Source organism: Benincasa hispida, chromosome 5, assembly GCF_009727055.1.
Source record: "Benincasa hispida cultivar B227 chromosome 5, ASM972705v1, whole genome shotgun sequence".
NCBI classification, from domain to species: Eukaryota; Viridiplantae; Streptophyta; class Magnoliopsida; order Cucurbitales; family Cucurbitaceae; genus Benincasa; species Benincasa hispida.
The window spans coordinates 4586517-4609463 of record NC_052353.1 but is presented as its reverse complement, the minus strand read 5'-3'; the positions used below and the strand labels follow the sequence as shown (position 1 = coordinate 4609463).

The 22947-nt window shown below is 24.9% G+C and overlaps 1 protein-coding gene across 1 annotated transcript; it reads right to left on the bottom strand.

Moving 5' to 3' along the window:
* Nucleotides 1-3087: 3087 nt before the first annotated feature.
* Nucleotides 3088-10883, bottom strand: LOC120078756 (LOB domain-containing protein 14-like). Its single transcript, XM_039033064.1, has 3 exons — nucleotides 10862-10883; nucleotides 4006-4337; nucleotides 3088-3546 (listed from the first exon to the last, which is right to left on the bottom strand). Exons 1-3 carry the CDS (start codon nucleotides 10881-10883, stop codon nucleotides 3088-3090), a joined length of 813 nt encoding a protein of 270 aa, XP_038888992.1.
* Nucleotides 10884-22947: the final 12064 nt, after the last annotated feature.

The following is a 22947-nucleotide window of genomic DNA, read 5'->3' as shown; positions in this document are numbered from 1 at the left end:
AAAAGCTTTTAAAATCTTGTTTTTGTTTTTGTTTTTGAAATTTGACTAAGAATTCAATCATTCTACTTAAAATATTCAATTCATTGTAAGAAATGAGGAGGAAATGAGCTTAATTTTCAAACACCAAAAACTAAAAACGACATGGTTACCAAACGGGACCTTAGAAATTTAATTAACATTTTTTAAAGTTCAGGAACCTATTAGATATAAATTTAAATATAAGGAGACCTATTAAAATATTTTACAATTTAGAGACCTATTTGATGCAAACTTAATAAAATTGAGGAAAACTAAACTTATAATTCAATATTAATTAGTCAATTAGGATCCGTTTTATAACTTTCTTGTTTCTTGTTTGATAAACCATTCAATTAGGATCCGTTTTATAACTTTCTTGTTTCTTGTTTGATAACCATTTTTTGTTTCTTCTTTCTAGATTTTTAAAAACGTTACATATTTTATTTCTTTAATTTGGCATATTTATGTTTATATACTCTTTTTTATATATTTACTAATTTTGCAACATTTCATGGATATAAACATTTTTATTATAATTCTTTTTAATTTTGCATCAAGATGGATTTGTATTAGATAATATAAGTTTTTCATAATTTTTTTACTATGTTTGGATGCATATTATATATTTTTATATTATATTTAAACCTTAAAAAAAAGAAACAAAATACAAAATACAACAAATAGTTATCAGACAAGTTTTTATTTTTATTTCTTCTTTTCAAGAAACAAGAAATAAAAATAATTTTCAAACATATTCTTGTTTATAGTTCTTGAAAAACAAAGAAACGATAAACATAAAATAAAAAATAAGAAACAAAAACATTATGAGGTGAGGTCTTAATTTTTTTAATTGATGTTAACTTTTCCATAATGAATCAGAATATCAAAGTAAAAATAGAGTTCTAGAATTTATTTGATTTCTGTAATGCCTCAACCTTTTAGGAACATGAGAGAGAATTGAAGCAAAAGGCAAAGGTTCATAACACAAAACCCAAATGAATAGCCTGATTTTCCCTTTAATATGGCTATGATATTGTTTCAACAGGCCCACTTAATTTGCTTAAAAAATGGGTTGTTGGGTCAAAATTCACATAGCCCATTCATAAAGTGCTTTGACCTTTTTCTTAAAAGAAAAATAATTTAGTCTTTTCTTATAACATTTTCAAATTTCTGCATATAGGAAAATTATCAAACTATTTATAAAAATAATAATAATAAAAATACTATATTGATAGACTTCTATCACATAGTATCAATGATAGACTTCAATCAGTTTCTATCACTAGTAGATATTGATTGACTCCTATCAATCTCTATCAGTCTCTATCAAATAAGATTAAATTTTATTATTTTATGTGAATAATTTCTTTTATTTTTCTATTTTTGAAAATTCTCTTTAGTTTTCTGTTTTCAAAATGTATATTTTCTTTTTCAAAATTTACCTCTATGTTGAATTAAAATAAATAAATTTCTAGGTGAGCTCACATTATATAATTTTTTTTTTTTTTTTTTTTTTTTTTTTTTATCTTTGTATTTGATGTTTGGAAGATATATCAACATATATTGAGACTCGAGATTAGAAAAATGAATTATTATATCCTCACCTCCTCATCTCCATGTTTTTTTTTAAAATGACGGAATATAAATATATATACACATACAATAAGTGCAATTCTTATAAATAGAAAAATTTTAAAAATATTTACACGACATCACATTCAACCATTTACCGTAAAGGGCATTCATTAGTATACATATTTTTAGATGATTAATCTAATTAATTTGTGTGGAGTGGGGGTGGTCCCAAGAGCTAGCCCATGTGTCACTAGCCTTGGCCCAAACAAGCTCAATAGTCCAAAAATAGCCTTAAAAAGCTCTTAAATATTGAGTGATGGTTGGAGCGCAGGCAATTGCTCAAAATGGAAGTGATCTTGAACTTACCACTTGGTAGCTTGAAGGAGTTGAGACCCTTATCGTAATTCCAATTGACAAAAGTGTATAAATAGAGAGATTTGTTCCTCGTTAAAGAGACAACACAATACCATTGAATTCTAACGATACAACCAATACTATCAAATTTTCTACATTACTCCAATCACATACTGACTTAGGCATCATAAGACATTCGACTCAATACCATCCAAACGGTGACATGTGAGATCTTGCCTTGCAAGTACACTCAATCCATGAATCGAGAGAGAAACTTAGAAACCGTACTTACTCAATCGGATTCACGCATCAGCAAATATAATAAATAACTAAAGGGAAACTATATATATACACACACAAAAAGGCAAAGCCAAGAGCTAAAAAGAGAGAAAAAAATAGAGCTTTATGCTTAGAAAGAAAAGCAGATTTTTTTAATATAAAAAATATATATATTTTAATTTTTATTGCAACTTTGCAATTTATTTCTTTGTGCCAAACATTTGACTGATGAAAGGAGAAAATTAGGTTTTGTCCCAGCATATGGAGAGAGAATTAAATCTCAACCAATAGACTTTAAAAATAAAAAAAAATTAAAAAAAAAAAAGTGAAAAGACAGAATTTTGTAAATTGTCTTGGGATCTACATTAGTAATAGTAGCTTGTTATTCAAGTGTCATAGAAAAGTAATATGTTTCACCTATGGGCCTATAATTTGATCTACTATTTTCCTTAAATAGAATGCATAATTTTCAATTCTTAGCCAATCTCTTCAAAACCCTAAAAATTACTATACATTTTAGCTCATGATAAAAGAGGACAAGAAAAATCTAATTTCCTGAATTTGATTGACAATGACCATTTTTGTTTCGAAAATATTTTTTATTTTCAAGTCAATGAAATTGCATTGCATGTTTCCATTATATAAACGGTATTTCGGGGTCAATTAAAAACGTAACTATATATGAGAAAGAGTCGATGATTCGATTCCATTAAAAAATAACATATCAAAATTGATGATTTTTGTTGACAAAGAAAAACTAAAAGAAATAGAGAGGAACTTCCATTAATAATTTCCAAACTATGAATTTTTCAATTGGAACTCTTTTTTTTTTTTTTTTTTTTTTTTTTTTCCCTCTCTTTCTCACCAATGTCTATTGCCAAAAGCAACTGATTGTAAATCATCAGCAGACTCATTGAAGCTCCATTGTTGAACATTTGAATGCAATTGATCAAGAGTGTACATGGAATAGCCTGAGGTTTCTTCAAAGCTTCCATATGATCCACTTTCTTCCATTTTAGCCATGTGATGCTCATAGTTCCCATTGGAGTGTGAATTGACCATAATGTGATAATTCTCATCATAATAATTAGGGTAATTTGATGCAGAATTATTATTATTATTCGGTATCGGAGTCGGATTGAACTCGAGCGTTATGTTCGGTTGCTCCGATTGAAACCAGCTATGGAGATCTTGGGGATGAGAAGGAACCTTTCTACTATTAATCTTCTCATTCACTCCGCCCCCATTACCGGACGCATTCATAATACTTTCCGCTGCTTGTTCCTTCAGAGAAGCAAGTTGTGCTTGAAGACTCACAACCTAAAAAAACAAATAACAAAAGCTTAAGCTAATTAATTACAGTGAAATTCAATCTTATAAATTTAAACACTTAGCGATACATTAGGGTTTCAATAACTAATAACCAACATTAAAACGTAACTTTTTTTTAGACTTATTTGATAAACATTAGACTTCTGAAAAATTTACCTTATAATAAACACACTTCACTCCTAAGTTCGAAAACCAAAATCCATCATTGTTTTTAGAATTTGACTAACAATTCAAATGCATTTTTTAAAATGAAAAAAAAAAAAAAAACATAACAAAGAAATTCCGATCGAGGAAGTAGAAAACTAAAAGCAAAACCGTCATCAAGGGATTGAGTTAAAAACATCAGTAAAACCCTAATAAGAAGTAAAAAAGTTTGAATCTTTTGCTCGACCCGTTATTAAAAAAGAAACAAAAAACACAAAAAATAAGGAATTTAAGAAGAATGACCTGTTGTTGGAGAGCAAAGATATGAGAAACACAGCCATAGATAGGATCTTGAAGCCTAGCTTGAGCTTCATAAGAAATAGTAACAGCTGCCTCACATCTTTCACTAATAGGAAGACGAGCAAGAAGCTTAGAAACATTACTAGCTCCAAACACTTTATGAATGGCAGCAAAATGAGTAGCTCCTTGTTCATGGCAAAAATATGGTGCAAAAACACATCCTCTAACACATTTTCTTCTCAAGAATTTACAAGCTCCACAAGGAGAACCAGAGCCCGTCATTGTTTCTTTTCTTTTCTTTTCTTTTTTGGGGGAATTAATAAGTTTTCTTTTGGAGTTAAGGGATATTATTATGATGGGAGTTTATAAACACTAGAAGGAAGAAAGGGTGAAGGAATTAAAAATTATGAGAAATTGGTTTAGGTTCCCTAAATGGACAACATTTTTGAGTATTTTATTGTGAAAGGTCTCTCTTTTCATATCCCTCTAATTTTTGTATTTGTTTTTTAATCTCAGATGGGTTCTCTTTAATATATGATCTCCATACGACAAAAGATGATCAGCTGTTGTCATTGTAGATAGAGATTAAACTCTTTTTTTTTTATATACTTTCTCTTATATGATTGGATTTTTTTTTCTTTAATTAAAGATTAATAAATTAAAAGAACCCTCTTCTTCCTACTATTCTTGTTCTCTTTAAAGAATTTTTTAAAATCAACGTTCAAGTTATTAAGGATTCTACGTGAGAAAGATGAGGAGATCTCACAATTTTAAAAGATATATGAATTGTTTCTTTCATGCTGAGATGAGATAGATTCAAACTTTTTTTTCTGTCCAAGTACATAAACTCAACTTTTTTTGTCTAATTGATCCATGAGTGTCGTGTTTGAAGGTCGTTTGGGCCTCGAGGAAATATTTGGTTTTCAATTTTTGAAAAATAAGTTTATATAAACACTACTCCCACTCACAAGTTTCTCCGTCTTGTTATCCACTTTTTACTAACATTTAAAAAAATAACCAAAATTTGAAAACTAAAAAGAATAGTTTTCTAAAAGAAAAAAAAATTAGTTTTAGAATTTAACTAGGAATTCAAATATTTCTTTAATAAATGTGAAAAATATGATTAGAACATTGAAAGGAAACAAGATAAATATTAAAAATAGAAAACTAAAAAACTAAAATGTCAAACAATACCGTGATTTTTTGTTTTTTATTTTAAAAATTTAAGGCTTATAAACACTACCTTTAATCTCACCTATGATCAGCTTAATTGTTATAGAGCTAGTTGCATAAATGAAATTCAAGTACAAAATAATATAATATGTAGTACAAAAATAAATTAATTGCATATATAGAACAAAAAATGATAAAAGACTAAAAAGCCCACACCTAGCACAATTTTGCTCGCTTCTTCCCGATTTTCTCAAATTGAAAGCTATTATTGATAGCAGCTATTAATGATAACCACTGATAGTTGATATCAACTGCTATTGCTGATAGCCATCGATAGTTGCTATCAATTGCTATTACTGATAGCTGCTATCAATTGCTATCTTTGATTGTTGTTATAAGTGGTAGCTTTCAATTTAAGAAATATCAATAAAATCTTGAAAAATTAGCTTTTAATTTGCTATCAGTTATCAATGGCTATCATTGATACACTTTCATCAAGATTATGACTATCATTGATACACTTTCATCAATGATAGCCATAATCTTAAAAAATCTTGAAAAATTCAAAAACTGACTAGTCAATACTTCTATATTTGCAAATATTTTAAAGATGTGACATATTTTTAGTTTTTTCCCCTTATTTTACTATCTATTACAAATATCCTTTGTTATATTATCTACTTGTTACAAATATTTCAAAATCCAAACTAAATTATGAATTATAATTTAAAAAATTATTTTTGTTTTTTGAATTGTTGCTTTGAGAATGATGAATATATTATTGTACTGAAATTGTACAAAATTAACAAATACAGTTTCCAAAATCAAATAATTATCAATCAAACAAATCTAAACTTTCAACTTTGTCTATGTTTACAATAGATTATTAAGGCCATGTTTGATAACCATTTCATATTTTGTTTTTTGTTCTTTGTTTCTTAAAATTAAGTCTATATCTTTCCTATTTTTTTTACAATGATTTGCATCTTTTTCAACTACAATGATTGAATTCTTAGCCAAATTCAAAAAACAAAACAAGTTTTTAAAAGCTACTTTTTTTTTTAGTTTTCAAAATTTAACTTGATTTTTTAAACTATTGGTAAAAAGTAGATAACAAAGAAAGAAATTTGAAGTTAGAACTTAGAAGTAGCATAATTTTCAAAAAAAAAAAAAATGGTTAGCAAACGGGCCTAAACTTTCAATTTCATATCTAAATAGATTATTGACCTAGGTAATTGACATTTCTTATGAAATCCATGAAGTTATTAGACACTAAGCTTATTGAAAGTTTAACGATTCTATTAAACACAAAATTCAACTAGATGTGAGTTCTTTTTAAAACAACAATGTCAATATATCCAACAACTTATTGAACATAGAACTTAGCGTACACAAATTTGAAAGCTTAGAATAAAATAAAGTATCACATCCATCTGAACTTTTTGTATGCATTTTATATATAGTTGGGTGAATATTGATGGGTTAAGTTAAGAATAATATGAAATTCCCATAGTTGAATATTAATTCACCATACAAATTGAAGCTAAAAAAAGTCCCTAATAAACTGAAAATGTGTTGTTTTTAAGTAGAAGATATGGAGTAAATGATGGGGATTTGTAATAAATATATATTATGGTTGAAACATGTTCAGATAATGGAACTTCTGAAGATTAAAAAAGCTGAGAAGTATATTCCAAAACTGAAGAAAACAAAGAATGGTGACACTGAAATACAACAGTTAAAAACCATATGATATAATTAATATCACACATTAATTCAATATATATATATATATATATATATATATATATATGAATTGTTTAAGTGTGAGAGGGCACGACATGTCGACCACTAAGTCCACAATTATGATTAACTAATCCAATTTATAATCACTTGTTTTTTCTTTTTACTTTTAATTAATTTTGGTCACTTTCTTCAGTTTGCCCTTCCTAACCAACATGTAAACCTTGCCCCAACTGTGCATTTTGACCCACAACCAATGTCTACAGAAATATCGAGATCTTAATTTTACATAATTTTTTTTGTTAGATAAGATAATGTTAAATTTATTTTCACCCATCAATTTAAGTTTTTTAGTGAATTGATGATTTAATATGATATTAAAGCAGGTGGTCCAGTGGATGTTTATGAAAAAAAATATATTTTTAATTAATAAATAAGGTTAAAATGTCTATTACGTGTATTATATTATATTAATGACATTTTATTGTTAAATAATTATATTTATTAAATTTTTTACGGAAAAAAGTGAAATGCCAAATTTCATACCGATGTTGAATCCATGAAAAAATAAAAAGAAATTGATGAAAATTTCGACATTTCGATGAAAATGTAATGCGATGATTATGACCATATGAATTTCACTCTTAAGTTAAACAAAGAAAAAAAAAATTGATATTGACTTCATATGATAAGTCGAAGTGGAGGATAAATTGATTAATACATCATTTCAAAATCGATATTAACATAGTTCAACTAATTAAGACATATAAAATCGATCAAAAGATCAAAAGTTTACCTTTTTTGAGATGTTTTAGACAAACATGATAACATAATTGAAATTTTAAAATCACAAAATATTAAAATCATTCTTTTGAGATCTCATGTATTTAGTGAAATCATAAAATATAGAATTAACATAATTGTGAGGGTAAACATGATAATGAAGTTTTAAATATGGTAATTAGGCAATAATAAGGTAATGTGAATGAAATTTTTTAACCATGGATATGTTGAGATGTTTTAGACAACGAGGGTAAATTTGAATATTTTAAAAGATATTTACACTAAATTGGGAATAATCCAAAAGATTAGGTACATGGTAGATATATATATATTTTTTCTAATTGTTATGAAATGGGATTTGGAGCTACATTAGTTAGCTAGAGCCTAGGGTCTAATAAAAAGAATAAAAGTTTGCATAGTAATTAATTTACTTGGTAAAGAATTAATATATAATCTCAATTATTTAGAATTAAGAGAAATATACCATTTTTTCTATAGTTTCTATTTGATTCTTAAATTTTAAAATATTATATTTTTAGTTCTTAAGTTGTGTGCTTGATTTCAATTTAGTCCTTAAATTTCAAATTGTCCTTGAGGTTTAAATTTTGTTAAAATCTCGTCCCTAGGTTTCAAGATTTCCACTTCAACCCCCATTTTCACTAAATACTCACTTTAGTCTTTGACGTTAATGTCTATTAATAAATTTTAAATAATTATGAAGTACAATTTAAAACTAAATTTATAGACAACTATGTATCTATCTGCGTCATAATAGACACGATAGTAGTCTATCGTGGTCTATCGCAGATAAACTGTGATATTTTAATTTGTTATTATTTGTAAATATTCTCAGCAGTTTTGTCATTTAAAATAAATTTTATAAAAAAAATAGCAAACGTTAATTATAATTCTTTTAAATTAATTAATAGACGTTAGTACTGAAGATTGAAAGTAAATATTTAGTGAAAACATCAAGGTTATTAAAAGTGTAAAACTTGAAACCTATAGTCCAAATTAAAACAAAACTCAAACCTCAAGGGTAAACTTATAATATTTTGAAACCTAGAGCCTAAAGTTAAAACCAAACTCAAAATTTAAAGGGTTCATTTTAAAGCTTTTGGGACCAAATAAAAACTAGACTCAAAACCTAAGGATTAAAAAGATAATTTTCCTTACAATTAATTTTGACATGTCATTATAACCGAAGCGAGTTTAGCTCAACAAGAATTGATATCATCTTTTTCCCTTAAAGTCTGACGTTTTCAATCTTTCATCTTGTAATTGTTGTAAAAAAAAAAAAAAAAAAAAATTTTTTGGTTGACAGTTATGGATATATAAGTAAGTTGTATTAAATAATCCACAAGGGGGGAAAAAGGGTGGCATTCCCATTTTTATTTGTTGGCCACTTGAGCTTGATCTAATTAATTAAAAAAATAACCATTGTTTCATATTGGAGAAATGGGACAAGGAAGGCCATCCTAATTTCATCAATGTGTTTAATTTAAATTAACATTATTTTATTAGAAAAAAATAATTATTGTAAAAGGGAAGGTGGGGGTGTTTTCAACTAATCTTAAAAGGAGCAAAACTACACTATTAGCTTATAATCATTTGTCTAATCTTTGTTCATAACTTTTTTTCAAATAATAAATTAAAAATTTTAGGTTTTTATATATTCTTCAAATGAATACCTTTTTTGCATCCCAAAGGCACTTTGACATATTCTTCATTATTATATTTTGTAATTTAAAGTATAAATTATGAAACAAAATAAATAGAGATAAAATGGGGAAAAAAAAAGGAAAAAGAAAAAGAAAAGAAGTATGTGTACGGTATATTCAAATGTTAGGTTGTTAATTAATTTATTCTTTCATTTTTATTTTAATGTTTCCAATCAGTTTAGAAGAACTTTATATATATATAAAAAAAAAATAGATGGTATAAAAGATTAGGATTGTTTACATCTGTTTGATTAAAAATAATAAATTATGCACTTAATTAGTACTACTATTTTTACTTTGTTAGTGTAGACTAAAAATTAAAGAAATAGTGAATAAGTGGATTTGCCAAATAAGGTTGTTTTTTCCAATATAGAAAAATAATCCAACTTATTTATAAATATAGTGAAGTATTAGTGTCTATCAATATCTATTACTGATAAATATAGTGATATTTTAGTATATTTGAATTAACAGTTTTGTCATTTAGAATAATTATTCAGTTAAATATAGGAGTTGCGATAATGTTGATTTACAATAATTTTAATAAAAGCTGTAAAAAAAATTAAGTTTATTTTTTTTCTTTCTCAAAGTGATAAATTGAAATTAAAATTAAAGTAAAATAATTAGTAGGGGATGAATATTCCTAAGTTCGTAGGGATTATCGCTGTAATGTACTACTAATCACTATTTTAAGATAATCAAGGTAGATTATTTCGAGGACTCTAACATGGGGATTAGTTCCTCATGAATCTTATTCTATTTATTTATATTCATGAAAAATACAACTTTAATTTGTAGCTAAAAATATTTATTGAAATTTCATTTTACAATCTATATATTAATCTAGAGTATACATCTACAAATATTAATTATAGGGTCATATTTCAACGTAAACATTTTTCGAATGTGTCAATATTAGATTAAAAGACATTTTAATTTTCAACCATTAATAGTAAGAATCAAACTGTTGATCTTTGAGTTGGTTTTTTAAAAAACAATCCAAACAGCTACGTATACATCAACTATCAGTTTTGTCAGTGTTTACGACATATCTAACGGTGGAAATTCTAACCTTTTTTTTTCGTCAAAAATAAATATCTTAACTAGTTGAACAACGTTTAGATTGTCTAATTCTATAAAGGGTTACTCATTATTGATCTAGTTTCACCCAAGGTTTATAATATTGAGGTCTCGAATATTTTACACAAATGTCGATAGACCTATTGATAAAATGTTGTTGATGTTGATGGATATTTCTGAAAAATTTAAAATGTATATTTTAATTAATAATTAGGAAAATTATTTCAAATGGTAAAACTGTTGAAAATATTTACAAGATATAGCAAATTTTTCGAATTATCAATTATAGATACTGATAGACATCGGTGTTATCAATATCACTGATAGACACTAATAGAAGTCTATCAGTGTCACTAATAGAAGTCTATCAGTGTCTATCATTGATGGTTCTAAAATTTTGTCATATTTTGTAAATATTTTGAATTGTTTTTCTATATTTAAAAACAACCCAAATAATTAATCATTTTGTGCTTTTTAAATATTTATTATTTATAATATATTCACATTGATGACATTTTGTTGCTTATTTTTTGTGTTTCATAGGTTTTTTATATGATATACTTGAACACTCCTCACATTGATGTCAAAGTTACAAAAATGTATAAATATCGATAAAAACGTCGACATTGTCGAACCTAATATACATATATTTCGATATTTCTATAGGTACATTAACGTGGGGGTAAATTGATATTTCTATTATATTGTAGAAATGTGTACAGAACACAAAAAATATGAATCAAAATATCAACAACTTGTTTGAAAATCATAAAATATTTATTTATTAATTTAAATTTATTTTTTGAATTTACTTTTCATAATTTGTTCAGATATTTTATGATATTTTCATAAAAAAATTTCGTAAAATTAATATTTCGATATTTTTATCTCCATTGACATTTTTATACCTTGTTTTTCTATATATATTTATATATTAGTTGTTACATAATGAGGTGATGTAAAAAGGTAATTATTTTTTTTATGGAATATGTAAAAAGTAGTTTTAATTTGTATTGTACCACATAATGAATGCAAAAACAATGGGGGTCATGATTAATTAATACCCATCCAAGAACAAAAAATTTAAAAAAAAATTAAGGAATTTCTTTTAAAGATTAAAAAAAAGAAAAAAAAACAATTGAATGTGTGTTGCATGTGTTGAATCCACTCTTCCAATTGTTTCCAACATTTTTCTGCAATGCTTAATCAATCATCCAATCAATTATTTTACTCAATATTTATGTTTTCAATTATCATATATTATTCTAACCAATAATCATCCACTGTTTTTATAAGATGGGTTAAATTATACATTTAATTACTCCTCAAACTTTGAAACATTACATTATTGTGTCATTTTGTCTTGGAAAAGTAAATTATATCCCCATTTTTCAGTTTATTTAGTTTTCTTTAGTCTCCCATTGTTAATTTTATACTAATTAAACAAAATACTGACACCAGATGTTTAATTAAATTACTATTTTATTTTAACTAAATGAGAGTATGGTGTTACAAAATAATTAGACACACTAATAATTAAACACACATCTCACTGTCAATATTTTATTTTATATTATTATTATATCAACGTCTAGGATCAAACAATTTTATAAGGTTAAATTATTATATGCCTTCAAGCTTTTAAAATTATATCTCTACTTGGTTTAATTTATAGGGTAAAACATTTGATAATTAAATTGATTTTATTTTTTTCTTTTTTAAATTTATATATGCTTGTTTTAATTTTATCACTATTTGAATATTTTTATATTTCCTTTTTTTTTTTTTATCTTAAAAGAAAGTTTTTAATTGAGTTAAATTCTTTAAAAAAAATATTGAAATTCGACTATGGATTTAGAAGGTTTCTTTAACAAAGATGAAATTAAACGGTAAAAAAAATGGACATGATTTTTAAAAATTAAAACAAATGGTCATCAAATGAATCGGAACTTTTAAGAGTTCAAATTTATGTTCGTTCCCTTTATTTTCAAAAAGTTTATAATGCATTATTGAATTTCCAATTTTATTCTCAAAGGCTCTTATTACTTTAGTTGGTTAGTTCTTTACTTTGGTAATTTGAACATTCACCTCAATTCTAGGTATTCTTATGTTCAACAAATACTACCTATTAAATTCAAAATTTGAAACCCTATATACATATATATTTGGTCTATTTGGTCCCGAGTTTTGCATATAGCTTCCAATTGGTCCACATGTTTTAAAATAGTATATTTTTACATTTGAATTTTGAATTTAGTTTTTATTTTGTCCATAAATTTTATAATTTTATGTTTTATCATTAAAATGTCTTAAATATTGAAATGATGAACCAAATGGAAACTAAACTTAAAATCAGGAGTAAAAATGTAATATCTTCAAACTTTTTAAAATAATATATATATATTTTTAATAAAATATTAGAGGTTGAGGGATCAGTAAGCACACCTAGATATCTTAACTAGATTGACACATTCTTAATACCCTCACCACGTCCAGGTCCAAAAAGATGCATCGTTTTTCTTTTATGAAATCCTTTGCATTGTTTATAAAAACATTTACAGAAACGAATGAACAAAGACAATAAAGATAACTCATTTTCTTTTTTAGAACAACAACCGATAAAATGAGAGATCAAACCTTCAACTTTAAAAAAAGAAAGTCATGTCAACTTAAGTTTACTTTATTAATTTATTAATAATTGATATGAAGCCTTTTTCTTGAAGTTCGAAGCTCAAATTTAAGAAGGAAATGGAATAATTTACTAATTACTAGGTTGGCAATTATTAGCTAAAATGGGGTCCCACACTTGAAATGGCAACCTTGATATTTGTTAAAAGAAAAGAAAATTGATTTAGTGGTAAACATGTACCAATTACATGATGCCACGTAAATAATGAAGGGAATCTCTTTATAAGCATGCTTCTCTCTAATACTTAAATCTTCTTAATTCAATGCATAGAGATAGGGTTTAGGGTTTTAGAATTAGGGTTTAGGGTTATAGCTACATATCTGATTTTCAGGACTAAATTATTCTACTTCCCCATAGTCTATACTTTTAAATTATAAATATATTTTTGGTTTTATTTAATTCTCTAATATCACATGTTGTTCATATTTTAAATGTTAAATATCAAATTATAACCCTAAAGTTTAGGGTTGTATTAGTTAAAATCTTAACTAATAATTTTGTCGATTTAAATTATGAACTTTTGTAAGTATATCAATTTACATTCTCCTCCAAATTAGAAACGTTAACTTGTGGGATCAAGGTCTTACCCCCAACAGGATGGGGAATCCTCAATTAGATAAAGAAAGGAAGAGGAGTAGGGAGAAAAATTTTCACATTAGCTAAACGGGGACAAAGATTATATTTCTCGCTTCCACCCCTGTCCTGCTTACCACCCCACCCTGATTATATGTGTGGATATATATATACACCTTTTATTAAGTTGAGATTAGGATATGTTGTTTTAATATTCAAACTTCAATTTTTAGAAATTATGAAGATTAAACATTTTAATTATACCTTTTAATCATATCTTTGTCACATGTGAGTAAGAAATTATTTAACGATTTAAGTGAAAAAAATTATAGTAGTGATTTGAGTTAATTAATATTCTTTTTTAAAAAAATCAAGCGAAAATTTTTCCGTAGGAAATCCCCAACCTATTTCCTGTGAAGAATTTTTCAGGGATAGAAAATGATATGGGTAGCCGGGACAAGAAGGAGGAAGCCATCTGAGGCCCGTCTCACCTTGTGGACATCTCTATTTCAGATTGCATTCAATCAATATAGTGGAAAACTTATAAATTGGGACAATTAAACTCCTAAGTTTTCATAAACCAATCAATTAAGACCTTTCATACCTTTGAAAATCATTTGTCCATTAATTCTCAAACATGTGTAGATTTCTTCAAATCTTGGATTTACAAAATGGACGATTAGAGTAAATGCATGGCGATTATCAAAGAAAATTATGACTAAGAGTCTAAATGATTAATTTATGAAAGTTTAAGGGGTTAATGGGTACAACCATAAGTTTCATAAAAGGTTTTTCCAAATGGAATATAATGGAGGGAATAAATTGATGCACTTACTAAAGTTCATATTTTAAATTGATACAATTATTAGTTTAGGGTTTAAATTGATACAAACCTAAAGTTTAGGGGTACACGCTGATATTTTTTCAATTTAAAATTTAATACCTTCCTTGTTAAAAAACCTACCAATGTGGAATTCAAATCTTTGACCTATAGATTAAGGAGGTATGTCTCTGTCTATTGAATTATATTTATATTAATATTTAAATATGTTTTTCAAGACACGTTGGATAATAATTTCGTTTTTGGCTTTTATGTCTTTGAAAATTGTGCTTATTTTTTCAGAGAACATTTTATGGTTTTCAGAGAACATGTAAATATGTTTTTCAAGACACGTTGGATAAACATTCAATTTTCAATATGAGAATAATTTTACCAATAATTGTCACTTACTTTTTTGTTTGAGGTTGAAAATTCAAATCTTCATGTCATCATTGTTAGTATAAAAGAAAAAATTATAATTCTTAGTCAAACTTTTTTTAAAAAAAGCAAGTACTTGTTTTGGATTAGATTTTGAAAACATGTGTGAAAAAGGTAACAAAACAAACTCACATTTGAGTTGTATTCATAAACTTTTTTAAAAAAAAGTTAAACGTTAAATAGTTATCAAACGAAATCTTATTTACTGTATTTGAATTTGTAAAATCTCAAAATATAGCTACCTCAAAATTTAATTTCATATTTATTTTCATTAATAATTCGAAAATAGAAAATATATATTTTTATGACGATACGTGGAGTAGGAGAATACAAACATTATGTCAATTAAATTTGATAGGACATAAAGTAATCAAATGTACACAACTATAATAAGATTAAAGTTTCAATCCTCTTTTGATATATTTTCAATTAATTCTCCCAATTTGATTTTTTTGTATTTTTGAAATAACTATTTTTAGTGGTGGTACTCTTAAAAATAACCATTTTAATTCTTTTTCCTTTTAACTTTTTGTCAATTTTTAATTTTGTGTCAATATAATTATTTTGATCACTATATTTTTTAAAAGTTAACAAATTTAGCTTATCCTCTAACATTTTAGAGTTTTATACTATCAAAATATATGTTTTTAGTTCATAATTTTATAAAATGACATTTTTTATCTGTGTTTTTTTTCTCTTTAAAAATCTCAACGGCACTTTTTTTTTAAGTCGAAGGTCTAATTCTCCAACTTTATTTTTGTTATACTAATATAATTTTTTCAAAAAAAAAAAAAAGAAAGAGAGAGAGAGAGAGAGAGACTCACGTAATTATATTAAAAAAAAAAATTGAAATATTGTTATAACTTTGTATTGAATTGTTTTCATTATAAAGATCAAAATAAAACCCAGCTAAAAGTATAAAAGGAATTGAAATGTTATAAAAAAATGTCATTGTATGAGATTAGAAAAAAAAAATCTTTTACTATGATATATGAGAACTACTTATATTTATTATGTAATTCTTGTTTCTCACTGGTTGATTTAAAAAAATAATAAAAAATAAAATAAAATAAAGAAATTGGCCCTCACTCATTTTTTAACTTTTTGTTTCTTCTCGTTGTGATTCATTAATGTAATTCTCATTACTCTTTTATTTTTCTTTTTTGAATTCTTATTACCTGTTACTCGCTACTCCATACGTTTAAATGAATGACAACTCGAATAAAATTCAAAAAATGGAAAAAAGAAAATGCAACAAGTAAGAAGAGCGAGTTATAAAAGTAAGCGTAAAATTGACACACATACACAAATAAATGAATCCGTAATTTCACTTTAGCAAAAAGCCTTGAAGTCTAAATTTTAAAAAAGTAAATTATATTTCATTTGGATTTCGTCAAAGAGGCCATCCATATGATAAAGTCTAGAAATTTTGCCAATGTGATTAGGACTTAAGAGCAAGGTTTATAATGTTAGTGTCAATGGAAATGTAATGTCACAATCTTATGGAAATTTGGATAAAATGTCAATTTCGATAGATATTTTTTAGAAAAAAAATATAAAAATAAAGAATTCAAAAAGAAAATACTTAAATTAACAAACAAACATTCTACACATTTTAATCAAGTTAAAATATACATATTAGTATATTTTGTTGCGGAAAATCTTTACGAGTAAAAAAAATGTCAAATTATTTACAAAAATAGTAAACAACACACAGTTTGACTTCTATTAGTATCTATCAGTGATAGGGTTTATCACTGATAGACGTTGATAGTAGTGATAGAAACTAATAGAAGTTTAAAATGGTCAAATTTTGCTATTTGTGTAAATAATTTCTCCTATTTTTCTATTTTTGAAAATTCCCATTTTATTGCTTATAATAAAAATGTCGATTTACCTCTCATATTAATATCAAACTAACTAAATTATAAAAATATCAATAAAATATTTATTGCTCATATTTTATATTTTGTAAATTCTTTTATGATATAATAAAAATGTAGATTTACCTATCATATCCATAAAAACGTCGATAAAAAATTAATAGAAAATATTTAAAAATTTGGGAATGAGGAGTCGACAAAAGGCGGAGAAACAGCTATGGTTATTCCTCGGGATTGGGGGCACGTGCCTTCGCCTCTCATTTTTTCATCTCTGACACACCGCACGAGCGATCTTTTCCTCTTTTTCTTTTCTTTTCTTTTTTTTTTTTAATTAACATTCTGAGTGGGGCCCTATGCGCTACTGTCCACGTCAGTTGCAGCTCACCCAAATTATTTATTTCTTTTTCTACATAATTTAGCACCAAAGTCCATAAATATAAATATATATTTTAAAAGTTAAATCATACGAATTAATCGAGTTCTATTAGATATAAAGTTTATCAATTGATTTTTAAAATATATTAAATTATTAAATACAAAATTGAAAATTGAAAATTCTATTAGAAAACAAAATTTAAAAATTTAAAAATATATTAGATACTACAGAAAGTATATAAAATTAAATAGATATAAAACTCAAAATTCAAATAATCAATTAGTTTTTCAAAAAATAAAATAAAAAAATTAGTCAACTTGTAATTTAACTTTTTTTTAAAAAAAATAGTTATTAAATGCTTTCAATTTATCTTATTTATCTTAACATTTTTCAATTATTCCTTCATGGGTAGTAAATGATAAAATTAATCGACGATAAATTTATATATTAATATTTACAAAGTTAATGAAAATTTAGAAGAGAATATATATTATTTAAAAAGAAGAATTTTTAGCAATTTTAAATTCCCTTTCATTCATTAAGTGATATGTCGTATAAGTTTATCATCGACTAATTTTAACATTAATCAAGGACAAATAACAAATGGAAAAAAATGTTTAAACATAAAGGACCAAATTGAAAATTTTTAAATAATAAGAACTAAATTGAAAATAAAATCCCTTAAAGTTAGGGCTAAAACACATCTTTAGCTCAAAACTTATTAAAGTTGTGATTTGGATCTCTTCAACCCCATTCCCTAGATAATGTTGACCTGGAATTTTAGCTTTTTCTAAATAATTAATCAAAATTTGATTTGATTATATTCATGTTTTTATTTTATTCATGGTGGAAATAGTTTCAAATGAAAAAGGTTTAGAAACAAAATGAATAAAACAGAAAGAACTTTGTTGTATGAGTTGGTTAAATGCAGAAAAAAAATTGAGAAGTACAATTCAAACCTAATAAAATAAAATAAATAATTTGTACTAAAAATATATAAAAGAAACAAAAGAAATATTTTATATCATGAAGTAGGTAGACAAAACAAGTCATATTTACTCATTAGAAAATTAATCATAGATTCATAATTACTAAACATACAACTCACCTAAAGTAGATTCTCAATTGAACTATAAGTTTGGTCTTTGAAATTTGAAGTTCGTGTCTATTTAGTCTCTAATAGACTTTTACACTTCCAATTTTGTATCTCACAGTTTTTTGAATTTTATAAAATATCTAATAAGTCTTTAAACTTTCAATTGTGTACTTAATAAATCCTTAAATTTTCAATTTTGTGTCTAATAAGTCCTTGAACTATCGATATTTTTTAACTTTACAAAGTAAATTCAAATTTATATCTAAAAATGAATTAAGTTTCAAAAATAAAAATTGTCAAGGGATTTATTAGACACAATATTGAAAGTTCATAAGTTTATAAACTAAATAGATACAAACCTCAAAGTTGAAAGACTAACTTTCAATTTAACTTATAATCAATTCATAGATTTAAAATAATAGGTAATCAATATAATCATTTTTAAAAAATGACTTTAAACTTTAATATAAACTTCCATTATTCATTTTAAAATTTTCAATTTTTGGTTTTTTTTCTCTATTCTTAATATAATCTACATAATTAAACACATCACTCATTTTTCTATACTAATTTCTAAACTTTAAAAATGTCTAATAGATCCCTAAATTTTTAATTTTGTACTTAATAAGTCATTGAATTTTCAATTGCCTACTTAATCAGACCTTGACCTATTTGATTAAAAATTGACGGATTTTCAAGATTCAAATTGAAAGTGTAGAGTTCTATTACATTAGACATAGAATTCAAATTTATATCTAACAGATAAATTAACTTTTTTTAAAAAAAATTGAATTTGTCAAGAATTTATTAGACATAAAACTAAAATTCATTGATCTAATAAATCGTTTCTAAAAATTTAGAAACCAAATAGACAATCGACCTCAAAGCTCAAAGACCAAGTTGTAATTTAACCTATAATCTACTCTAGATTTAAAATAATAGGAATTAATCAAAGTTATAGTCATTATTTAAAATGACCCTAATATTAGATTGGTCCAAAAGGAACCCAATGGCTTTCCTTTGACCAATCATAAGGAACTAAAGAAAAAAGAAGGGAATTAATTACTTAATGATTTTTCATTATTGATTATTAAGAATATTATTAGTCAAAGGCAACATGCTTAAAGAAAAAGTGGTTTAGATTTTAGAAATAGTAAATAGCTTAAAGGTTTTGATAATATAAATTTCTTTAAAAAAATGAAAATAAAATAGTGTTAGTTCTAATAATAAGATAAGAGAAAAAATTGGTTGGAAATTTGATGCTGACATTATAAATTTATGCTAATTAAACAACATTAGACCGGTCAAGCCGACACTAATGTTGCACATGGGGCCATTGCACGTGTTTGGATGATTGCTAGGTTATATATATATATATATATATATATATTCTTAATATAATCTACATTATTAAATGTATCACTCATTTTTCTATACCAATGTATATATACCTTTACAAAAATACTTTTGGGTTAAAATATTATTTTAGTGTCTCGAGCTTTGTTCCATTTTGGTCCCTGAATATAACTTTGTTCAATTCTAGTATTTATGCTTACAATAAATCTCAAAATTAGTTCATTTATTTTTAATAAATTTTAAATTTAGTTTTTTCACAGTTCGTTTTTATTGAAATTTGTTAATAGTAATACCAATCATTATTATGGAAGAAAATACACTATGTAAATACATTTTCACAATTTATAAAAGGAATGCTCTTATAGACTTAATTTTTTTGTGGGAAAATCAAGAGAAATTTTCACCGATGGAAAAAATGTCAAACTATTTACATAAATAGTAAAAAAAAAAACATTTATAGAATCAACAACTATCAGAGATAGATTTTATCAGTTTCTATCACTGATAAACAACTTCTACAAAACAAGATTAAATTTTTGCTATTTTGTATAAATAATTTTTCTTATTTTCTATTTTTGAAAATTCCCCAAAAATCAATGAAAAACTAAATGTATTTACTAATTTTAAAATTTATTGAAAAATAGATACACTAATATTGGACAATTGAAAGTTTAAGATCAAAATGAAAGGAACCAAATTTAAAGTATCGGACCAAAATCGTATTTATAAATTAAAAAAAAAAAAGAAAAAAGAAAAAGACACTTTCAATGTTAATTAAAAAAAAAAAGGATAAAATTGAACCCTAAATTTTAAGAACTTATTAAGATGAAAATCCAAATATATATATATATATAAATAAAGGTACTGAAGCAATTATTAGAAGTATTTATCATTTTATTTAATTTGAAAGTTGTTAACAACATTACAAATTGTCCGTTTATGAGTCTCCTTTAGTTCTTTGACCCAATTGAACATTAAAATATTGGTAAATAAAAAAAAATGCAAATTCTCAAAAGCCAAGCTATCATTTTAATATAAATATTAGTAAGGTTAAGTTATTGATTACATGCTTTAGTATTAATTTAAGTTGGTTCTTATACTTAGTTTTATGTACTCTATCTTTAAAATTAATTCTTTTTTTTAAAAAAAAATTATCCACAATTAACATTTCTGACCAACATACATGCTAGATCCTAGCAACTCAAACAAAATGTTATACCTGAAGCCTATTTTTTGTTTTTATTTTATTTTTAATAGAAACGAGCCTCTTCATTAATATTAATGAAATGAGACTAATGCTCAAAATACAAGAGAATTATACAAAGAGATAAAAGGCCTATGGATCAGGAGGTGTACTAGGACATCGAGAGAAATTCATACAATAAAATTTTATTTAAAAAAATCAATAATTCACAAGTGGCATCAACCTTAACTTCTTTAAAGTTGGAAGTTTGAATCTCACCCCTGGTGTTTTTTTTAAACTAAAAAAATGGTTGTAATGCAATTCATTGGAGAAAAAAAACCTATAGAGTAAAGACAATAATGACATTGGTTTAGATTGGTCAAGGAGAAGAGAAGAATGAAAATGATATTGTTCAATGATTGATAAACATAATTACAAGTGTAGATTTAATTGAAGAATATTAAATATAAATTAAGAAAATTGATTTAAAAATATTGAGTGTAGTTTGAATGGGAGGCAATGTTTCAAAGTTTGAACCAGGATATGAGGGAGTTTGATATGATCATTTTTTTGAGGCTGTCATTTCAATTATTATTATTATTACAATTTTGAAATTTTTATTTTTAAAAAATTGTTTTTGAAAATATATATATATATTGCTGATATTATGAAATATATTTAAATAAGAGTTTTTTTTTTAAAAAAAATAAATTAGTTATATGCTATAATATTACAAATTACAATATGTAAATGCATGTGCATCTTAGAACACAACTATATTTTAAAATGAATCCAAGCAAGTACAATTATACTATTTTAGTCTCTATATTTTCGATATTGATTCATTTTACTCCATATACTTTCAAAATGTCTTTTTTAATTTCTATAATTAAGTGACCATTTTCATGTGTATTTGTAAAATTGTAACATAAATTGTATATATAATGTAAACTATTTAATACAAATTAGTTATAAATCACTTTTTGTTTCTAAACTTTTATAGAAGTGAAGTAACAATTTATTACTTGAACTTTGGTTTGTAAAGATTTATAGTACTTTTAATTTTGTAACAATTTAGTCCCTGAACTTTATTATATAACAATTTAGTCTTGTACTTTACAATTTGTAATGTTTTAGTCCCTATTGTTAAAATTTAATAAGATTTATTTTATAGAAAAACCGATCAACTAATTAGAGACTCAATATTTTTATAAAATACAAAGTCTACCTCATAAAATAATAAAAATTAACATCTAATTTTGATTAACTTTTTTACATTAGGAACTAAGTTGCTTTGAATTTGAATGTACAATAACTAAATTATTACATATTTAAGTTCAGAGACTTTTGTTCCAAAGTTGAAACTAATGAAACTAAATCGTTACAAACCAAATTTCAGAGACTAAATTGTTACTTCATGAAAGTTTAGAGACCAAAAGTATTTTACAAATTTATGGCCACCTTTCAAGAAATTTAGTGAATGAAGTGTAATGTTAAGTTTCAACTGAAAGATTGAAATGTAAATGAAAATGAGAGGGGCCGAAATGGTCATTTTTTTAAAGTATAAAGACCAAAATTGACATTTTGAAAATAGAAAGACTAAAATGAACAAAAGTGAAGTTACAAAGACCAAAATGAACAATTTTAAAAGTAAAATACCAAAATAACCCAAAGTCAAAAGTACATGACCAAAGTAATATATAAAACTTGTTTCTAATATTAAAAAGATAAAAGAAAATAACATGAATAATTTGGAAGAAAATTTAGACCTTACTTATCATTCCCTCATTTTCATTAGCTATAAGAAAAGGCAAAGAAAACCTAATTTAATAAATGAGGAACAAGTTAAATTTAAAAAAAATAAAAAATAAAAAATAAGATTTTCCTCATCAATAATCTTTCACATGGATCTATTATCTTGCAATCATTGTGTAGTTCTTATTCCCCATGTGTGTTTTTACTATATAATAAACACACAAATGGTTAAATTATATATATATATATATAAACTCTTGAAATTCGTCATTTATA

Coding starts and splice junctions, on each gene's coding strand:
- LOC120078756 (XM_039033064.1), bottom strand. CDS start 10,883: ATGATAGACACTGATAGACTTC. Junction 4,338..10,861: donor GATAGACACTGATAGACTTC/TATTAGTGACAC, acceptor TATCCCTTAACT/CCAAAAGAAAACTTATTAAT. Junction 3,547..4,005: donor TCTTTGCTCTCCAACAACAG/GTCATTCTTCTT, acceptor TTGTTTTTTTAG/GTTGTGAGTCTTCAAGCACA.